The following is a 19,444-nucleotide window of genomic DNA, read 5'->3' as shown; positions in this document are numbered from 1 at the left end:
ATCGTTATTATTGCAGCTGTTGTTGTTGTTGTTCTTGTTGTAACATTTTTATGCAAATGTAGGTTAATAACATTTGAACGCATGCGCGACGCGCATATAAAATAGCAACAACATCAACCAACAACAACTACAATGGCAATCACACAAATCAACAACAACAACAATAACAACAACAACATTGATGAATGCGTAATAAACATTTTGACTTTTAATTAGATTCGAGTGCGCAAAATCTATGCAAATTAGCCATATAAAATACCTGTTGCTTTCAACGCAACGATCAAATATACCCTGTGAATATATCTTTTGCCCTCACAAATTATATGCACTGCAAGTTTATTATGTACTTGTAGTGGGGTGTAGTGCAGGGTATTTAAACGCAAATTACAAGTCGCACAAATGCTGTAGGCGTTTCGCCTTGCTGTTGATTGAGTTTGATTAATTGGCCAAACAGCAATTTGTCGACTGATTACTCACAGTTACAGCCAGAACAGAACAGAACAGAACAGAACAGAACAGAGCGCAACAACGCAACACAACGTGGCATGCATCCAAAGTATGCAGCAAACATTTCGAAGCTCAATTTATGCGAGACGGAAGTGAAATTCCAACTAGCAGCTAGGAAGCGCTAGATAAACTTACAGATAATGGAAAGAGAGAGACGAAGAGAGAGAGAGAGAGAGAGAGAGGGAGGAATAATGAGTATCTAGTTAACTGATCTGTTTAATGTCAGCCGCAAGCGGCAATTGACTAAGTGGTTAAACAGATAGCTTAGACCAACATTTTAAATTCTAATTGACGACTTGTGATAACCAACGATGCCATCATCATAATTTCATGGTGTTAAATAGATGGGTTTTGTAGCAAGATTCTCGTGTAGATTTTAATGGATACATTGCGATCACCTTGATTCAAAATTTGCATTAATTTATACAATGTTTTTTGCATTTTTAAATTTAGAACTGAAATAACGCTTGCAGTTCCAATGAAATAAGTAAATATACAATTAAATAAATTGTATTTAAAAGTGCAACATTTTAAATTTCGAACTAAAACAAACGATTCTCTGCTAAAGTGAATGGAAAATGGGTCATGTAAATTATTCACTTCAAGGAAATCCCAGCGAATTAGCAGAACATATGAATTAACTCGTTTAAAGGGAATGATATAGGGTAATTTATCAACACCACATGGAATACTTAATTATAGCATCTACGTCAGTGTAAACTAAGCAAATACCAGGAAAGCCAAAGTATAATCCCATTTACAAACACAAAAAAAAAATCACAAACAAACTTGTTTTCAGTATGACAAATTCATGCAACTGTTTTGAAGTCAATAGTCAAAACAATCGATTGTGTTAAAACCTATTTTTCAAATGAATTTGACTTTTACTTCGAAAATCCCATAGAAACAATCTTCAAGGGTATTTTTGATGCATCAGCAAAGCGCAGAGATAATTAAACTTTCTTGTTTTTTCGATTTTCATTTTTTAATTACGCTGTGCGTCTCAAGCTTTGCTTGCAAAGCATTTCTTAAACTATTTTCAACGTTTCGGCTTTTCACCGCATTTCAGCAATTTCCACACTCATTTTCTCTCCCTCCCCTCCTCCCCCTTCAAAGATTTCCTTTGCAAGCATCTTTGGCTATGATTTATGTATGTTATTTTGTGTTTTTTTGGTAAACTTTGCACCCCCTTGGCGATTGTTGTGGCCAATTAACGCAACATAAAAAAAACACCAAATAGCAATAGCAACAACAATAAAAGTAATAAAACTAATTTGCATATGAAAAATGACAACAACAACAAGAAGAAGCGAACGAACAAAAGGCGGGCGGACTAAAACAAAAAAGCAGCTGCTTGAAATAATTTTTTTTTTTGTATTTTGTTGCTTTTATTGTTGTTTTAGTCGAGTGAATGTCGATGATGATGACGCTGTCGACGACGCCGTGGATTTTTATGCATTTATAATGAAACCATTTAAAAGACAACAACAACAACAACAACAACAACAACACTTAAATACCGCCTGCAACTTTGGCAGATCGAAGAGCAGAAGAAAAAAGGTCGCTTTAAGACTTATTGTTGTAAAAGTATCGGCGGAGTTGATAAGCAACTTTTGTTGCTGCTGCGTTGACCTTGTGCGTTCTAGCTGCTGGCTGGCTGCGCATCAGTTTTGCTTAAAAGTTGTTTATATTTATTTATATTTGGTTTTTTTGTGAAATAAATTTTCCCCCATTTTTCAGGCTGTCAATAATTTGGTTTTTTTTTTATAGTTATAGTTTTTTTGGTGTTGAACTTGTTTTCATGGTCCACGCCCTCTCTTCCTTCAGTTTTATGCAAAATCATTTTCGCTGTGGCGACAAATGGAAATGCAAACCGGATATTCCAGACTTCGACAGAGAGACAGAGATACAAGCACACTAAACGATCTCTCGAACAAGACACGTACCATAAACGACGTGTGCAGACACGCACAGAATGGCATTACACAAAAAAAAAATAAAAATACTGAATCTTAATAAAGCAAGCTGAGCTGAGCTGAGCTTAAGAGGCGAGCGCAAAACAGTTTTACATGCATTTCTATCTTAATACTTCAGCTCAGCAGTGTTGCCAGTTTAGCAATTTTATGGCTAGTTCTAGCCATTTTGAAAGGCCGAATGCTAGAAAAATTAAGAAATTGCTACTAGCTATAAATCTAGCTACTTTAAAATAAACTTCAGCTATTTTCGGCAATTTTCTCGAACCCGTGATTTAGGTGTGTGAAAATTACCAGTTACAGCGAAAATACTCTAAGTGACTTGAGTGAAAATACTTATCGAACAGTGATTTCTACTTTTGACCATCACTGCTTTGTGTGTTTCATCTCTAGTTTGTGGTGTACATTAAGTGACGCAAAAAAAGTGATGCAAAAATGCCTAAAGTGCTTTATACGCAAAAGTTTCGCGATGCTTGGATGCAGGCTAGTGAATTCAAGGCCTGGATCCGGAAGGATGAGACGGATTTGTCAAAAGCTTACTGTAGCTACTGCAAATGCAGTATTAAAGCGAAAATATTCGATTTAAGGGCTTATGCTGAGACGAAGAAGCACATTTCGGCATCGAGTTGCTTCAGTCAAACCAACAAAATTTCGTTCTCTCGGATGCCTACGAAGCAAACAGAGCAGGAAGCAGCGTTGTGCCTATTTATAGCAGAGCACACTGCTATTGCACAAATAGACCACCTCAGCAGATTGTGTGTGCATAATTTTGGCGCGTGTCCTTCTGCTGCAAAAATAAAGCTTGGCCGAACAAAGTGCACAAGCATTATTAACAACGTTTTGGCGCAGCACTTCGATGAAGACTTAACTGCAGACATTGGTGATTCGAATTATAGCCTGCTCCTGGATGAATCTACAGATGTCAGCGTAACAAAGCTAGTTGGTAAGCATGTTAATATATGTATGCTGATTACTAGTATGGGTGACGCTCTGGTCTTCTGTATTAAAATTATTGTGTTCTTTTCTGTTTAATTGTTAATTATTGTATATTTATATGTACATAGGTGTTGCCATAAATTACTTCAGTGTAAAATGTGGCGCAATTGTATCTACTTTTTTAAGCCTTATTCCCATCGAATCCGGAGATGCTGTTTCGATAGCCGAAGGTGTTAGACAGGAGCTCGTTCGATTGAAGATAAATATTAATAAAATGGTTGGAATTGGCACTGACAATGCAAGCGTTATGACTGGAGTAAAGAGAAGCGTTTATACCGAGCTCAAAAAAGATGTTCCATCGCTTATTTTGATCAAATGTGTCTGTCATTCGGTACAGCTGTCAGTCAATCATGCTTGCGCCAAATGTTTGCCAGATCAGTTGGAATTTTTAATCCATGATACTTACTCTTGGTTTTCTAAAAGCTCTATGCGACAAATCAATTATAAAAAAATATATCAATGCATAAACGATGACAAGGTACTAGCCTGAATATTTTACTTTAATTTCGAATTGTGTTCGTCCAAATGTTTCGTTCATTCTTCGAAACGCTGGAAAAAATAAATGTTTTTTCTGTTGATAGGATTTTGAGAGCTCAAAAAAAAAATTGAAGATTTCTTGGAGCAGCTCAATGTGGAAAATATAAGCGATATCCTAACGCAATACAGAAAGATCCATTTATTTGACTGGGAGAACAAGGAGGACACTGTCAAATTTTGGGCAGAAGTGCTGAGCTTTAGGGACTCAGGTGACAACAACCCTTTCAAGTCCTTAGCGCTGTTTGCTATAAGGCTACTCTGTTTGCCTTGGTCAAATGCTGAGGTAGAGCGTGTGTTCAGTCAAATGAACATAGTAAAAAGTAACCTCAGAAACAGGTTACATATAAAAACACTAAATTCAATTTTATAAATAAGGTATTTCCATTTACTTAAGTTTTTAAAGCAGCATTATTAATATTCCTCTTTATAGATACGGCCTGCGCAGAAATGGAAAATGCTGCCACGATTATGAAGTGCCAACGAAATTTTTAAAAATGATGGCCGAAAATGAAAAATATAACAATGAAGACAGTAAAGATGTAGATTTAATAAAATCATTATTGGACATTTAAATTAAAATTCAATTTTTTGGTTATTTTGGGGTAATTTGGTTATTTTTTTGGGGTAACAAAATGTTAGCCATTTTTTCAGCCATTTTTACAAACAAATTTGCTATTTTCAGCTAGTTTTTTTCGTAAATCTGGCATTATTTTTTGTTCAAGACCTGGCAACACTGCAGCTCAGCTGTTTCTATCAAGCTGCCAAGCTGTGAACGTGCTGCAGATCGTGTGTTGTCTGGTTTGTCTCTCTCTCTCTCTCTTTCTTTTTCGTTATCTCTGAGTCTCTCTTTCTTGCCATGAAGGTTGAGAATTTCAAGTGGGTAACTCCCCGGCTCTCGGGTAGAAATAAAAAAACAAAACTGTCAACTGTCGACTGTTAAATGTAATCCGTTGACGTTTTTATCGCACTCGAATTGCCAATTTTCCCCTGCACAGTGGCCTCATAAAACGAGTAACAAATGTGTCAAAAATTTTATTTGCATTGCCGCACGACTGGCAACGTTTGTGACGTCACTAGCGACATGTGATTGGCTAGCCGTTCGATATGTATAGTTATCGATAGACAGTGGCTGTTAAGAATGCGCGATGGTGACGTATATTGTTGGTGATAGTTTTGGTATTTAAATAAAATACTTATTGTGACTCTTCTTCTTTATAAATAGCTAGGCACACGTCAAATTGAATGACAATAATTTAAGTTCTAAACTGTTAAAAACGATTTCAAAATATTGGAAAATCCCTTTGACAAAATAAAAGAAAAAATATTGAAAGATGTTAATTGATAGCTAATAAACATATTAATGTGTACATTCTGAATTATTTGCATAACATTTGAATAATAAACTTGAAAGTTATTTAAAAAACAATTTTGTTTGGAGAAAAATGTGTATAGCTGCAATTTCTCGGCTATAACATTTATAACTTTTTGTTATTTTGTATTTTTTTTTTAATTTCAACTTTTCAAATAATATCTAAATATATTTTAAATGCAATTGCCTCATTATTTAATTTATTTTTTCATTGATTTAAACTGCAAAACTGATATGCTCTTTGCCTAGCCTAATTTGGTATTTTTGCTGGGTATCTAGAGGCAAAATTGCTTGGGCCCGCTGATCAATTGCTTGGCCAACTTTAAAGCGGCCGCAGCAACAGCAACAGCAACAACAACTTCAATTACAAATTACAACAACAACAACAACAACAACAAAACGCAGCAGCAGCTGAAGCTGTAGCAGCAATTTTGTTGGCCCCATAGTCAAGTGGCTGTTTGACCGTTTGGCTCGAATTGCAAATGCAAATTGCGAATTTTTGTGGTCGTTGTTAAGTAAAGGCCATAAATAGGCGCTCAGCCACAAAACAATGTCAGTTAACAACAAAGCAATAATTTTATTGTCAACTCAACATTTGCATGCCTCTCTCTCTGTCTCCCTCTATCTATCTCTAAAGACGACAGACAACAACTAAACCTGCAGAGTTGAACTCCACAGATACAGATACAGAAACTCACATGCCCTTTGGGGCAGGTTTCAATCTTCTTCTTGTTGGCTGTAATTGCCATAACGTGAACGTTGTACAAGATGCGCATAAGCGATTACTTGAATTACAATCAGAATCGCAAACAGAAATCTTTGCAGTGTCTGACGTTTTATTAATGCATTTACATACGAATATATATATATGTATATGCATATGTGTACCACGCCCAATTTATGTGATTTCCTCATTGGCACGCTTGGCACTTTCAGTTTCACTGAGTTTGCGTTTCTCTCTCTCCCTGCTGGCCGACTGCTAATTCATTTCAATTATGCAATTGCCGCATCTGCTGTCTGCATCTGCGTTTTGTCTCCCCATCATCGTCATCAACATCAACATCATCATCATCATTGCAATCATCATTATGTTCAGAGTAGCTGCTGCTGCTGTTGCTTTTGTCTGTCATATGGCGATCCGATCATCTAATAACCGCCTGCCATCATTGCCAGCTTCTTCAGCCTTATAATCATTATAATTGCGAGGCGTGGAGCCGACTTCTTTATACAGAGAACTCTTCTCTGTCTCTCTCTCTCTCTTTCTTACTCTCCATCTTTGACTGACTCTTAATGTGTGGTTGGCACTGCAGATTGTCGCTAAATGCAACTCGACTGGCCTTGTCATCATCAGCAACAGCGACGCCTTCATATATTTGAAGTTATTTGCAACATAACACTAAAATCGTTTTTCATATATTATTGACACTAATTTTGTAATGATTTTAATGCTAATGTTGAGGCTATAGAATTTTCAAATTAGCTAAGCAACGAAATTTTAAATACAATCATATTTCAGATATAAAATAAGTGTTCGCTAATTATAACAATTTCACAAAAAACACAATAAATGGACTCAATTGTAAATTCAGTTTAGAAATTATTTGATAACTCTTCTTTTTATAAATAAATGATATAACCCATCTTAAGTTTGTTTTATAAAGTATCCCTCTAGTTAACTTCAGTTCTAACATCAGTTTAGAAATTGTTTGGTATGTTTTCTTTTAAATAAAGCAAACAATAAGTAAAATAAATGATATAACCCATCCTAAGTTTGTTTTATAAATTATTCCTCTAATTAACTTCAGTTCTAACATCACTTTAGAAATTGTTTGGTATCTTTTCTTTTAAATAAAGTAAACAATAAGTAAAATAAATGATGTAACCCATCCTAAGTTTTCTTTTTAACTACTCCTCCAGTTAACCGTTTAATTTCAAAGAAAATGTGCTAGCTTCATTTGGAGTTAGGAATTTCTTATACTACGCTTTTGGTGTCTTATAGATGCTTTACCTTCTTTGGCCTTGGAACTGGTCAGGCTATGGCCAATGTGATTCCAAAAGTTGAGGCGACAGCCAAACACTTTCATCTCCTTGACACGCTCCTTCATGTTGCCAATGACGCTCGTTTCGGCGAGACTCACGCAGGGAATCATCACAGAAAGCAGAGAAATCAGCAGCGTCAACAGCTACGAAAATCGCACGCGTTTTTCTCTCTTTTCTTTTATATTATTTTTTCAATAATTATTATGCAAAATCTACTGAGATCAGCGCAAAACATCAAACATAAAAAAAAATAATAGAGAAACAATGAAAATTAACAATGTGTTTTCTACGAATTTAATTTGTGGCAATCACAAATCATTCGACGCGAGTTGCTTCACTTTTGTATTTTGTAACTTGTGATTGACAGTGTCGCGCACACACACACACATACACTTAACACACACACTTTTGCACTTGAACTTACACACATTTGGATTTGTTTGTGGCTATTTTGGCGGCTTTTCAAGTGCTCGTCCAACGCTCGCGGAAGCGTTATTGGCCATTTTTTCTTGGCCAATTGAGAGGCGAAACAACAACAGCTTTTATTGTTATTGTTTTTGTAGTTATTGCACGCTTTAATTGCCAAAAAAAAATAATAATAATAATAAAAAAATTGCAAGTTATGCGCAATGTTTCAACAATCAATCAAAATCCGCGAAATAAAATCCCCAAAAATAGCGTAGTCGAATAAATTACGACCAGAAGATACCCTGCAACTTTCTCTAATATTCATAAAGAAAGGTGATTATGCAACTTCTTGAATAATTCAATATTTAAAGTAAGTAATGTTTAGAAGCATCTAAAAATAATCAACCTGATAAATTGAAAATGCAAATTCGAAATAAACAACTCTATTCAACTATTCTGCAAACACTTTTATCAGCATAGAGCATCAGAGAACAGACGAGAACAGAATTTGAATTCTCAATAGGAGACAATAAATCAATCAGCATTGAAATCAGCTGCTGCTATTGCAATTTTTGCTGGATTTTGATTTATGTTAAGCAGTAAACGTGAAACGTGCTTTGTTTGCATTGCTAATCAGTATATTCGAAATTCCATTGTAGTTGTATTTTTGATGTCAAGCACCGCAGAAAAAAGAGATTCTGCAAAGAACCAAATCACGACAAAAAACAGAAAATCAAAGACTAATTGCGTCATGAAGATTCGCCAACAAAAGAAGTTCAAATAGAAATAAAAGACAAGAAAACAAAAAACAAACCTGCTGCAAAATGCGCATTAAGCACAACTACAGAATAAATAATAAATAATCACGCAAAAATACACGTAATGACAATAAATGAGGTTAGTTTTGCCACTGCACAGCTAACGATAATGATCATGGATATAAAGATCAATGAACAATGCTGCAGAGGCTGAAACAACGGTTGAGGTTGCCCCTAAAAAAATAATAAAAACAAAAAACAATCTATCGACAAGACTGCTGATCGATTTTAGCTTCAGATTTGATAAATTGCCTCGAGTTTATTAATTTGCGGTAAATGTGGAAGACCTTCCTCGCTAGCATTAAAAAAGATTCATCATTAATTCGAAAAACTTTTCGTTTATGCATTTTCATTCGTAACCAGAACACTTTTCATTTTCGTACAATTTATCTCTTGGCATTGTGTAATTTGTGCAAAGAGTTTCAATTAACGTCAGAGATCATGATCGCGTCCGTCGTCGTGTTGATCGCGATAATGATCATGCTGTTGCTGTTGCTGATGCTATTGCTGAGATGACGAGACAAGAAACCTTGAGCGGCTCAACGCGCCCAGCAAACACATCCGACTAGAAAACATAATAATATCTCCGTATCTGTATCTGAGAGACTATTTGTCCAAGTATCTGTATCTTTAGCTATGCTCTGCCGTAGGCGCACAGTTCAATGAGCTGACAGCTGGACTTAAGCTAACCAGCTGAGCTGTTGTTGTTGTTGTTGCTGTTGCTGCATAATTAACATCAATTTTGGCTTGTTGTTGCTCCCTTTGTACACGTTATAAATCAAAACTCAATCAAGTAAACAACGAAATATCTAATGAACTTCCCCCCCAAAATAAGCGATTCTCGATAAGAGAACCTCCGAAAAAAAAGCAAACAGTAAATTGCAAAGTTGTTTTTTGTTAGATTTACAACTGACGTAAATGTGGGCGTAGTTCAAAGTTAAAAACGTACAAAAAACATAAGCGCTACATTTTGCTATTATCTCTAATTGAAAATTTAATTTAAAATTCAATTATTTCGAGTCTCAAAACACACAAAACAATATTCCTAATTGTGGGGAAGTTTATTTATAAGTATATATTTTTTTTTGCGCGCGAATTTAACTAGAAGTTTTAACTCGTTTTAGTTAATAAAGTCGGGCCTTCACTTTTCATAAAGCGAACAAAAAACAACAGTTAATCACAGTAAGATCTAAATTTATGACCCAAAAAAAGGAGAAAAATAAAAACTTTCAATTATAAAGTCTAGTGAAATTTGCAAGTAAAATTCCCCCATAGAGCTGCTGCTGCTGGCAGATTAAAGAGTTAACGAGCTTAAAGCTTGCCAAGACAAGAAGAGTTTGCGATACGTTAGATATTGAACTTGTTTTGACCTTCTCTCTCTCTCCCTCTTTCGCTCTGTGGGCGAAGAAAGCGCACGAATGCGTGTGAATGCAAATTTCAAAGGGTGGAGACGAAGAGAAAGGGGCGTGGTCACGGCAGTGGCGAAAGAAAGCAACCGTTTTGACCTGATTCGAATGGCCGGCAATAACACAAAAGCTGTAAATTAAAAGACGACAACAACATGAGAAACGTGCACAAAGCAAATCCGCAAAGCTCCCAAAAATACAAAGCACAACACAAAATCATAATAATAATAATAATAATCGCGTATCATAAAAATTTAAGGCGGTCAAGCGTTGCGACTTTCAAAGCTGATAATTGAGGGCAGCAAAAAACCAAAAAAGGGAGTAGAAGAAGTAAGTGAAGATTCTTTTGAGTTGTTTCGGTTTGGCCGCTTTCGCTTGTCATCCAAATGAAATGGGCACGTAGCTGACCTTGACCCATCGCTCTGGTCAATAAATATCCAATTTTTACAGCAACCACTCGTGTCTCGCTTTTTTTTCCTTGTTCCGCCCTCCTTCAATCATTTGGCTGGCTGCCTTTTTGCGCACGTCGCAGTTAATTTTCTTTGGGTAAATTGCTAACGGTACACAAGTTGCAAAGCTTTTGCCAGAGATCAAGATTGGGTAAGAGAGAAAGAGTAGAAGAGCAAGAGAGAGAGAATGTAATGTAAGCTAAAGAAACTTGTTTGGGCGATTTGTTGTTGTTTTGCATGGGCAGCAACCTTCGGCTAAAGATGCAGAAACGAGCCAAGATGAAGTAGAGAACACGCGAGAAGGAGAGACAGAGAGAGAGAGAGAGGAGGTAAAAAGAAACCACAATAATAAAAACAACAAAAACGAGTAAATAACATTTTTATTGCCGTACCAACGAAATAACCGTTAGCTGAAGGATCCACAAACCAAACCAAGAGCGAGACGAACAGACTAGTGAGGCAGAGAGGGAGAGAAGGTTGTGTGTGTGTGTCTGTTGGTGCATTATAAATTAGCCATGCCCAACAACCATAGTTGCAGTGGTTTGGCCTGTTTGGTCTGCCCGACTGCCGCCTGTCGATTTTCCGCTGCTCAGGTGAAAATCTTTTTCCTCAAAAGGTGCATAATTAACACACAAATGCCACACTCCGCACTCTCTTTCTCCCTCCCTCTCTCTGGCTGTGTGTCTCTAATGGAAAAATACCTGCAATATGCCACACACAAACATTTTGTAGGTACGTTCGATCCTAACTACTCCCTAACTATCCCAATTACCCAAACAAAATCTTCGTTTGCTGCCCACTGTTTGTTCATTTGGATTTTATGATCTTTAGAGATGCCAATCGAATTTACTGAGAATTACTCGGGACAGGTTATTTGGGTTGGTTTCGAATTTTCGGGTTTTAGTTTCGGGTCTTGGGCGTCGTCGGTAGCGCAATCATAATATTTGTAACTCCTTGTCAGGTTACATTATGCCACAAAGACTGCAACAAATTGAGTGTGTGCGTGTTGTATATTTATATATATTTTTTTCATTTCATTTCATTTTCTGCCTTTTTTAACGACAATTTCAAGCCAACCTTTAATGGAGGGGCGAGATATTTCCTCGGGTGTTTTATGACTCGGGCCCTTCTCATGAAAGCCAGACACGACAATAGACAATCGCGTTGATACAAAAGCTTTTCTTTGCTTTGCGCGTGTGGAGGGAAAAACATGAGTTGAGTTTAATTGATTTCTATTGAAATTTGAAACGGCACTTTTAATACTTGGGGTCACAGATGATAAGAGCGTTGCAACCACAAAGATCTCGGCTCGACTTTATAGTAGTTTTCTTTTTTAATGATTCAGTTGAAAGTCTCGTCTCTAATTTAGCCTAACGAAATGTTGTAAAACAAACAAAAACAAACAAACAATTCTCTGCCAAAACATAATGACATTAAAAGAGAACAACACTACACTAGACAACAACATTATTTTGAGTGAATGATGATGATGAAATCCAAAAGAGAACCCGAATACCTGAATTGGGTATATAGCATAGCATACTGCTTGTAAAGTCTCGAACTTATACATAGGCTTTAACACATACTTGACGTTACGTGATGAGCAGTCTTAAGCGTTTCGACTGCGACGTGTCTGGCCTCAGAGTGTGGAAGAAAAACAAAACAAATAAAATACATATCTCGAAAAGAAGAAACTCGAAAACAAAAACTAAATACCAATTGCAATTGAGTCAACGAAAACTACAATGCAAAGCAAACAAGAGATTTGAAGATCCTGTTTTCGGTTTTCGGTTTTCTGTTTTCTGTTTTTCAAAAATATATCCACAAGAACAATATTGAATTACACAATGAAAAGGTCACATTTCGGCAACGAATAGATACGATTCACTTTGGGATCTCAAACAGCAGCAGCAGCTACCTGCTAAAATAAGAAGAGAGTGCTTATGCCTTATGGCTTATGGACAGGGTTAGCTACAACGACTTTTAAGTGAGGTATTCTCCAGTTAGAGGCGCCTGCGCACTAATTGGTTTACCAGACAGAGAACAGGCTTTGACTGCTGCTTAAGCAAGTGAGAAGAGCTATTGTTGATGGGCGTGCTTGATTCTGAGATACCCCTTAACTTATTTATTTACTTACTATAATTGGAACTTAGAAAAGTTTCGAGATTTAAGAACTTCGCTTAGAAGTGTCAATAAAATGCTGTTGAAGCAAATGAAATAATCTTTGAAATACATAATAGTGTGAAAAAGTGAAGATTCTGCAATATTAAAAGTGTCAAATTCTACTTAGAACTTCCTTTTAGAATCTGTCACACGTGCCTAGCTTAATGTTTTGTCTTCAGCATTACCATTTGTGATTTATTCTTTCGCTAGCGAACGAAATGAAAGACAAAAAGGCAAAAACTTGCTGGCAATAAACTAAAACTTGTGCCTACTTTTTCCCCTATTTGGAAGTTATTCTCACGAAAGTTTCGTCTAATATTTTTTTGGGGTTTTTAACAAGTCAATTAACAACAAAAACAAAAACTGCGAATAGAAGAAAATGAAGATTTAAATTGTGTAGAAGAGTTGCGCGTTAGATAAGCAAGAGAAACAAAAACAACAAAAAACATCAGCAGCAACAAACAGTAAGCAAACCTAAAGCCAAAGCGGAAAGTCACAAAACTGCGCACGCCAAAAAAGAAACAAGTTAAACAGCTTTGTGCGGTGCGCGCAGCGTTGCCAGATTGTCCCCAAGCCCAATAAAGACGTGTACTCGAGACTCTCGTACTCGTATGTAAATGTGTGCGTGCCAAGTTGGAGTCTATGCCTGTGTGTATGTGTGTGTGTGTGCGTGACATAAGCCACTTTTACTGTTAGAAATGCAATCGGATGCGCTCATTTCTGCTTTTTGTTGCATTACACACGATTACAATAAAATGTAATAATAACTTTCGCGTCAAATGATTTATAATGGCATTCGTCATTGATTTATTTTGTATATTTACATTTTTTTTTTAAACGCTGTGTTACACTTCACTAGGATTTATTTAATTATAATAAATTTTGGGGCTGTGTGTTTTACTGGCGATTTTTTTGGCTTTTTACATTTTGTTGCCGCCACGTTTTGCTCATTAACAAAATGCAATTAACTTTGACTGGTTGGTTATTTGACAATTATCATTGCATGACTTTGGCGTTGTTTTATTTTATTTGTATACAATATATATATTTTTTGTTTTCGCCTTTTCGCCTAAATGGCATTAAAAACGCGACTTGTGACGCCAAGAAATGTGAAAATCGCGACGAAATGATTTTTAAATTGACGGCAGCAAGTTGTCGAATATTTGTTGTTGAATGGCACACGCGACAAGCGACAAAACTAAAAACGACGAAGAGACGTGAAACTTAAACAACTCGCGCAGCTCTAACTTAAGCCTGTTGCGCACTCAAAGACGGCTCGTAAGCAACTGAACGAAGACATAGTCGGTGAGTATGAACGGAGCGAAAAACAAGTTGAGGGCGTGCAGTCGTCGCTCTCTCGGAGAGTGCAAGACATTGAGTTAAATGGGGAGCGAGAAACAGACATAGAGAGAGAGCGACAGAGAGAGAGAGAGAGAGGGAGAGCACAACATTTTGGGAGTTGAGTTGACGGCTGCCATATGGGTGGAAAAAGTACATAAACAAAAGCAATCAAAGCAACAAGAAAGAACGCAATGCAGTTTCTGTTTAACATAGAGATATGCTCACACATAAACACACACACAGACACGCGTGCATACACAGCACGTATTTGTGTGGCGATATCTTGCTGTTGCTGTTGTTTCATTTAGTTGTGTGCCTAAGCAAATCAATGAGCACACTTACACTTACCCATACCCATGCCCACTTGCAGTTACAGTTAGAGTTAAACTTGCATACGTACCTGCAATGAAGAACAAGAAGAAATAGAGAACGCATTAGTGTGAGTTCAAGACGGTGAAAGAAGAGTAAGTTAATAAGCATGCAATACCGAGAGACAAATAAAGTTCTAAAGCTGTTAAATTTGCTGCCAGTTGCACAGCGAGCCATTAGCAGGAAGTGGCCCCAAGCAAGTTTTCGTTGAATACCCTCTGAATATGAATTATATTGGGTAGAACGATTTAAAGTAGTAATTGTATTTTAAAGCAACAATAGCATTGGTATTTACAAAAGGCAGGGCATTGCATAGTTATGCAATGGCTGCTAGCAGTGCGTTGCTTGATAGAAAAACAGAATGCAAGGAGGCAGCAAAACATTCGCTGCATTTGTTTTTTGGCTGGCTGCCAAACGAAGATGGAGAGATGACGACGGCTAATATCAATAATATGGCGCAATTACGAAAGCATTTGAACAGCAACAACAACAGTATGAATAGAACTTCTATGGGAGGAGTATAAATGTGAAATGCTGCTTCTTCTATCCATTCTTACGCAATTAGTTGGCTTTTTGTTCTAATCAAGTCGCAAATTTGCATAACAAACATTAGCGTCTGGCCCAAAGCGAAGCTAAAATATAATAAAGAGTGATTTCAAACAGCCAAACAATCATCATCGTTGATTATTAGAACGTTAAACAGTTGTCAAATGGCCGCAAGATTAATTGGTAAAAGGCCAAAACCAAAAATAAGCATTGCGTGGCAGCATCAGCCCCAGGAAGACGCAATGAAAGCACAAGCACAACAAGAAGAAGCAGAAGCAAGAACAAGAAGAGTAAGAACAAGAACAAGAGCTTTAAAGCGACGCCCAGCGGCGGCTGCTGTAGTTGCTGCTGCTTGCTGCTGTTGAATCTGATTTCCCACGTTTAGAACGAATCACAACAGAAACGCATCATTAATCATGAGCAGGCTCTGGCTGCGTGAAAGAGACAGAGAGAGAGAAAGAGAGCAGAAGCGGGGAAACAGGGGGGATGCCTAAAACTTTAGGCAAGCGAGTGGGTAGGGCAGCCAGAGAAGGAGAAGAACATGCTGAAGAAGGAGGAGAAGAAGCAGTAGCGGCGAAGATGCATGAAAAGGCACACACATAAAAGCATGTTTGGATACTCTCTCTCTCAATTTTTAAGCCTCCACTCCACCTCCCTCCTCTATCCCTCTTTGCTCTTTTCATGGTCAATCACCCGACGCTTTTATTTTATTTTTTTTTTGAAGGAGACGCAACAACAAAAGCGCCTAATTACAATCATTTGTGACTTTCAAATGGGGGGACTAGGCGAGACAGGGACAGGCATATTAATCAGAGCAGTCACTGCCCCTCCCTCTCTGCCACTAGCAAGCAGCTGCTAGAGATCCTCCAGCAAGTCCTGAGCAAGTTCATTGCACGTGCCCCGCGACACAACACTAGACACAATTTTTGTTTACTTTTTCGACACACACACACACACACACGCACCCAGCAGTAGGAGCAGGCAACAAGCAGACAACAGGCACAACAATTGGCCTGGCAAAAACCAGTTTGAACGTTACCAATTTCGCTCTTTCGGCCAAGACGCAGACACAGATGCTCTTAAATATCGAACTGGCTTTTCGGATACAACACTAACAGCAACAACAACAACAACCAAAACTGAAACCGAAAAAACCAGTTTCCACAGCAGAGCACTTCAAGGAACTCTGGCAACTCTCCAACAACTCCGCGGGGGTGTCCAAAAACCAAACAGAAAAACTGCAAGCTGCTACCAAACAGAGATCCCTTTTTAGCCTAATATGTACTATAGTAAAACTCCTGAAGTGCGTCTTTGTTCTTTGATTAGAGACAAGCTTTGTTTTCTTTTTCGTGTGTGTGTGTTGTAAGTCGAAAAAAAGAAAAATAAAACCAGATGATAATAATCACAGACATGAAACTATTTTCGAAGCACTTAAAACGAGGCGCATAAATCTTGACAAGTGTGTGGGATGGCAAGGGGAGGAGCGGGGAAAGTCTGGGTGGAGCAACGGCATCGTAAAACTCAGCGAGCTAGTTCTTGATATCTGTAGTCACTTTTTAATTACCATCCGAAGCGAGCGAAAGTCTGTCGCCATCGCCATCGCCCTCCCTCCCTCTCCCTACTTACACAAGAGCGCAGCCCTGGGGCAAGGATAAAACCATAATTAATCTCAACTGGCAGGGAACTAAAAAAAAAAGTTCCAGGCACACTCCATATGCAACAATATAATTCGGGAGCCTCGTGCTGAGTGCGCGGGCGTCGAGAGATTGCAACCCATTGACAGGCTAATTTATTGTAACGGCAACTGACAGCGCCCCAAAAACCGAGGGCGTCCAACCTCCCAGCCTCCATCGTCCTTCCTTCTCCTTCTCCAATCTACCAAGCGAGGCCACTTTCCTTGTTCTTCACACTGCGCTGATAAATGAAGTTAATGCGCGTTCCGATTTTTCGCAAAACAGATCCGATCGCATCGCATCGCATCGCAATGACTTGCCGAAATCGCAGACTTAACGGCAACTTAATGTGACGCCTCCATTTGGATGAATGTTCGTTCTGTGGCGAACAAATTTAAGGGTAAAACTCTCTGAATGCATGTCGCCCTCCCATTTAATCTGATGACACAAATGTTGTCTTGATCGAAATCAACTTGACAAGGGGAAGCCGAGTAATTGTCTCGGCACGAAATGGGAAAAGTTGGCTCCTAAGTGTATGACAGACAATGAATGCAGCAACAGCAGCAGCAACAGCAGCTGGTTGTCGTCTTCTTCTAGTCGAATAATAATTTTTATATAGGGGTCTTTTGTACCCAAGGACACAAAGGATAAGCGACAATAATTGGACAAGAAATGTCTGCGTGAGTTGAAAATGTTCTCTGTTAATTATACTATCCAACTCAAATATGTGTTAAATGAGCGCAAAAATCTAATTATGTGAAAGGGCTCAAGATACTCGAAAAAGATACACAAGTGTGGGAGATTGTCATCCAGATACAAGTGCTGATAAGTATCTTGACGGGGAGTCTCCCCAAGTTCCATAAAGGGAATATCTTCTGAGGTATGTGTACATAAAATTCTACTTTATGGCTGACGTTGTTTGATTTTCTGTGGGAAGCACTAGTTTTGTAGAATTTTTCCAAATAATATAATACTAGAGTTGAAAAGTATTTTAAGGGTTCTCAGATTTGTAAAATTCAACATAAAAGCCAGAGTTGATTGAGGTTCTAATTTAAGGAAATGCAATAGAAAATATATCTATTATAGATGTAGAATTTGATATTGTTATAATCACTGAAACTGCTGTCTAAACTATACCATAAAATATGGTAATTAATTTAACACTATAATAATATAAGTATGAGAAGTATAAGGGTTCTCGATTTCAAAAATTTAACAAAGTTGATTGAGGTTGTAATACAAAATAAATGTATTATATAATATTATATATCTAGAATTTGATGTTGTTATAATCACTGAAACTGCTGTCTAAACTTTACCATAAAATATGATAATTAATACCATATTAATTTAACAGTATAATAAAATGTTTAAACATATTATAAACTAACTGTTTTTGGTAAATACTTCGAGTTGTTTTCTTATATTTATTGTTGACAGCATTCGATGCGTATCTTGGCGCTGTTTTTATTTTGTCATAGAGTTCTACACTAAATCACTTTGTCTTTAATATGCACACACACTCTTTCGGCACAAAGTACAGCGTAAGAGAGAGAGCGTGGCTATCTTGATAGATCTGTGAGAACAAACAACATACACACAACAGATGCAGGCAGATAAGTAATGTTTATGGAGGTTGTGTGAATCATGAGTTCATCTAAAAGCTGCGTCGCTGACGCTCGATTGTTTTGTTTGCTGCTGTTGCTGTCATAATACTTGGAAATCGCAAGCAGTCGATACCCCCTAAAGCTAAACTTTAAACTGACGGACAGAGATCGGACACCAGGTGGCAGGTGGCAAAGTTGCATTAGACAAACGAAACGAAACAAAACGAAAGAAAAGCAAAGCAAAGCAAAAGCAAAGGCAAACCGGCGACGACTTTTGTGGTGTTTGTTCCGGCCACACACAAAGCAGCGATTGCCACCAAGTTGTGCAAAAGTATCTGCGCATCTTTCAGATGCTTTACTGCTCATTAACAGCTACCCAAGTTGCAACGAGGAAAACCGAGACGAGACAATGTGTCAAATTGCGCAAGGCGACAGGAAGAATGAAAAGCACTGGCGAATGGCAAACATGTGCGAAAAGAAACACAGCTTTGTCGAAGGAGCAGCAAAGGCAGAAGCTGCACAGAGAGAAAAAGTTGATAGAACACGAATTGAAATGACAAGAGAAGCTGGACGAAAATTGGTGATTCATATTTTTAGATATTTATATATTTTTTATATATTTTTGTTATTATATTTTATACATATTTTTAGAGCATTTAAATAGTAAGCAGACAGCCGTTTAGCAAATGTTTGTAGTTAGCAAAGACTCAAAAGAAATCATTTAGTTGACATGTATAGAACATTTTTTGTACCGATTGTTTATAGTGATTATATTAAGATGTCATTTTGTTATCAGAAAATTGGTAGAATAACATATAATGCAGATAAAAAAAACATACTATTTAAATTGGGAAACAAATCCTGGTTTCTATTTCAAGTCTTAACTTGTACAAACAACATTATGAAATGCCTTTTTCTGGTACACTTTTTCTCCCTGTGTAGCAATAGCTAATGCATCTTTAACCATGGTCACAGTGATGACAAGATTCTGCATGCAATGCGATAGCTTCCAATGCTGCTTTTCACATTGCCCATCATTAGCTGGCAGCGTTGAGAAGATGCCTCAATTAGGCTTCGACCGTGCCTAAAAGAATATCTAACTTGCAACTCACTCCCCGTTTAGCCCCATTGCCAGTGAGGTGAAAGCTCAGGGCATGAAATTGAAAACAGAATGAACTGAAGAGCTTCTCCCTAAAGCATGGCGAATGCTTGCCACATCAGTTTATCGCCACATGTTGCAAT

The 19,444-nt window shown here is 37.5% G+C and overlaps 2 protein-coding genes and 1 long non-coding RNA gene across 4 annotated transcripts in view; 1 reads left to right on the top strand and 2 right to left on the bottom strand.

The window, feature by feature from the left end:
* The window catches only part of LOC133844024 (tyrosine-protein kinase Btk), a 51,695-nt gene that overhangs the window by 9,630 nt on the left and 22,621 nt on the right, over window positions 1-19,444 (bottom strand). The window contains exon 1 of one of the 2 annotated variants that reach the window (XM_062277844.1): window positions 7,391-7,637. The exons of the other annotated variant lie outside the window; for it this stretch is intronic. Within the exon in view, the coding sequence (XP_062133828.1) occupies window positions 7,391-7,532 (142 nt within the window). The 5' untranslated portion in view covers window positions 7,533-7,637. Of the gene's footprint in view, window positions 1-7,390; window positions 7,638-19,444 lie in introns of those variants that run through there. 2 annotated transcript variants of the gene reach the window in all.
* LOC133850823 (uncharacterized) lies at window positions 2,607-3,994 on the top strand. Its single transcript, XM_062287050.1, has 2 exons — window positions 2,607-3,423; window positions 3,545-3,994. Exons 1-2 carry the CDS (start codon window positions 2,916-2,918, stop codon window positions 3,964-3,966), a joined length of 930 nt encoding a protein of 309 aa, XP_062143034.1. The 5' UTR covers window positions 2,607-2,915; the 3' UTR covers window positions 3,967-3,994.
* LOC133844083 (uncharacterized) lies at window positions 9,698-12,873 on the bottom strand. Its single transcript, XR_009894565.1, has 2 exons — window positions 11,767-12,873; window positions 9,698-11,689 (listed from the first exon to the last, which is right to left on the bottom strand). It is a non-coding gene; the product is annotated as an uncharacterized LOC133844083 (long non-coding RNA).

The sequence above is a fragment of the Drosophila sulfurigaster genome, chromosome 2L (assembly GCF_023558435.1).
Source record: "Drosophila sulfurigaster albostrigata strain 15112-1811.04 chromosome 2L, ASM2355843v2, whole genome shotgun sequence".
Taxonomy (NCBI): domain Eukaryota; kingdom Metazoa; phylum Arthropoda; class Insecta; order Diptera; family Drosophilidae; genus Drosophila; species Drosophila sulfurigaster.
Note: the sequence above shows the minus strand (reverse complement) of the source record. Positions and strands in the feature narration are given on the sequence as shown.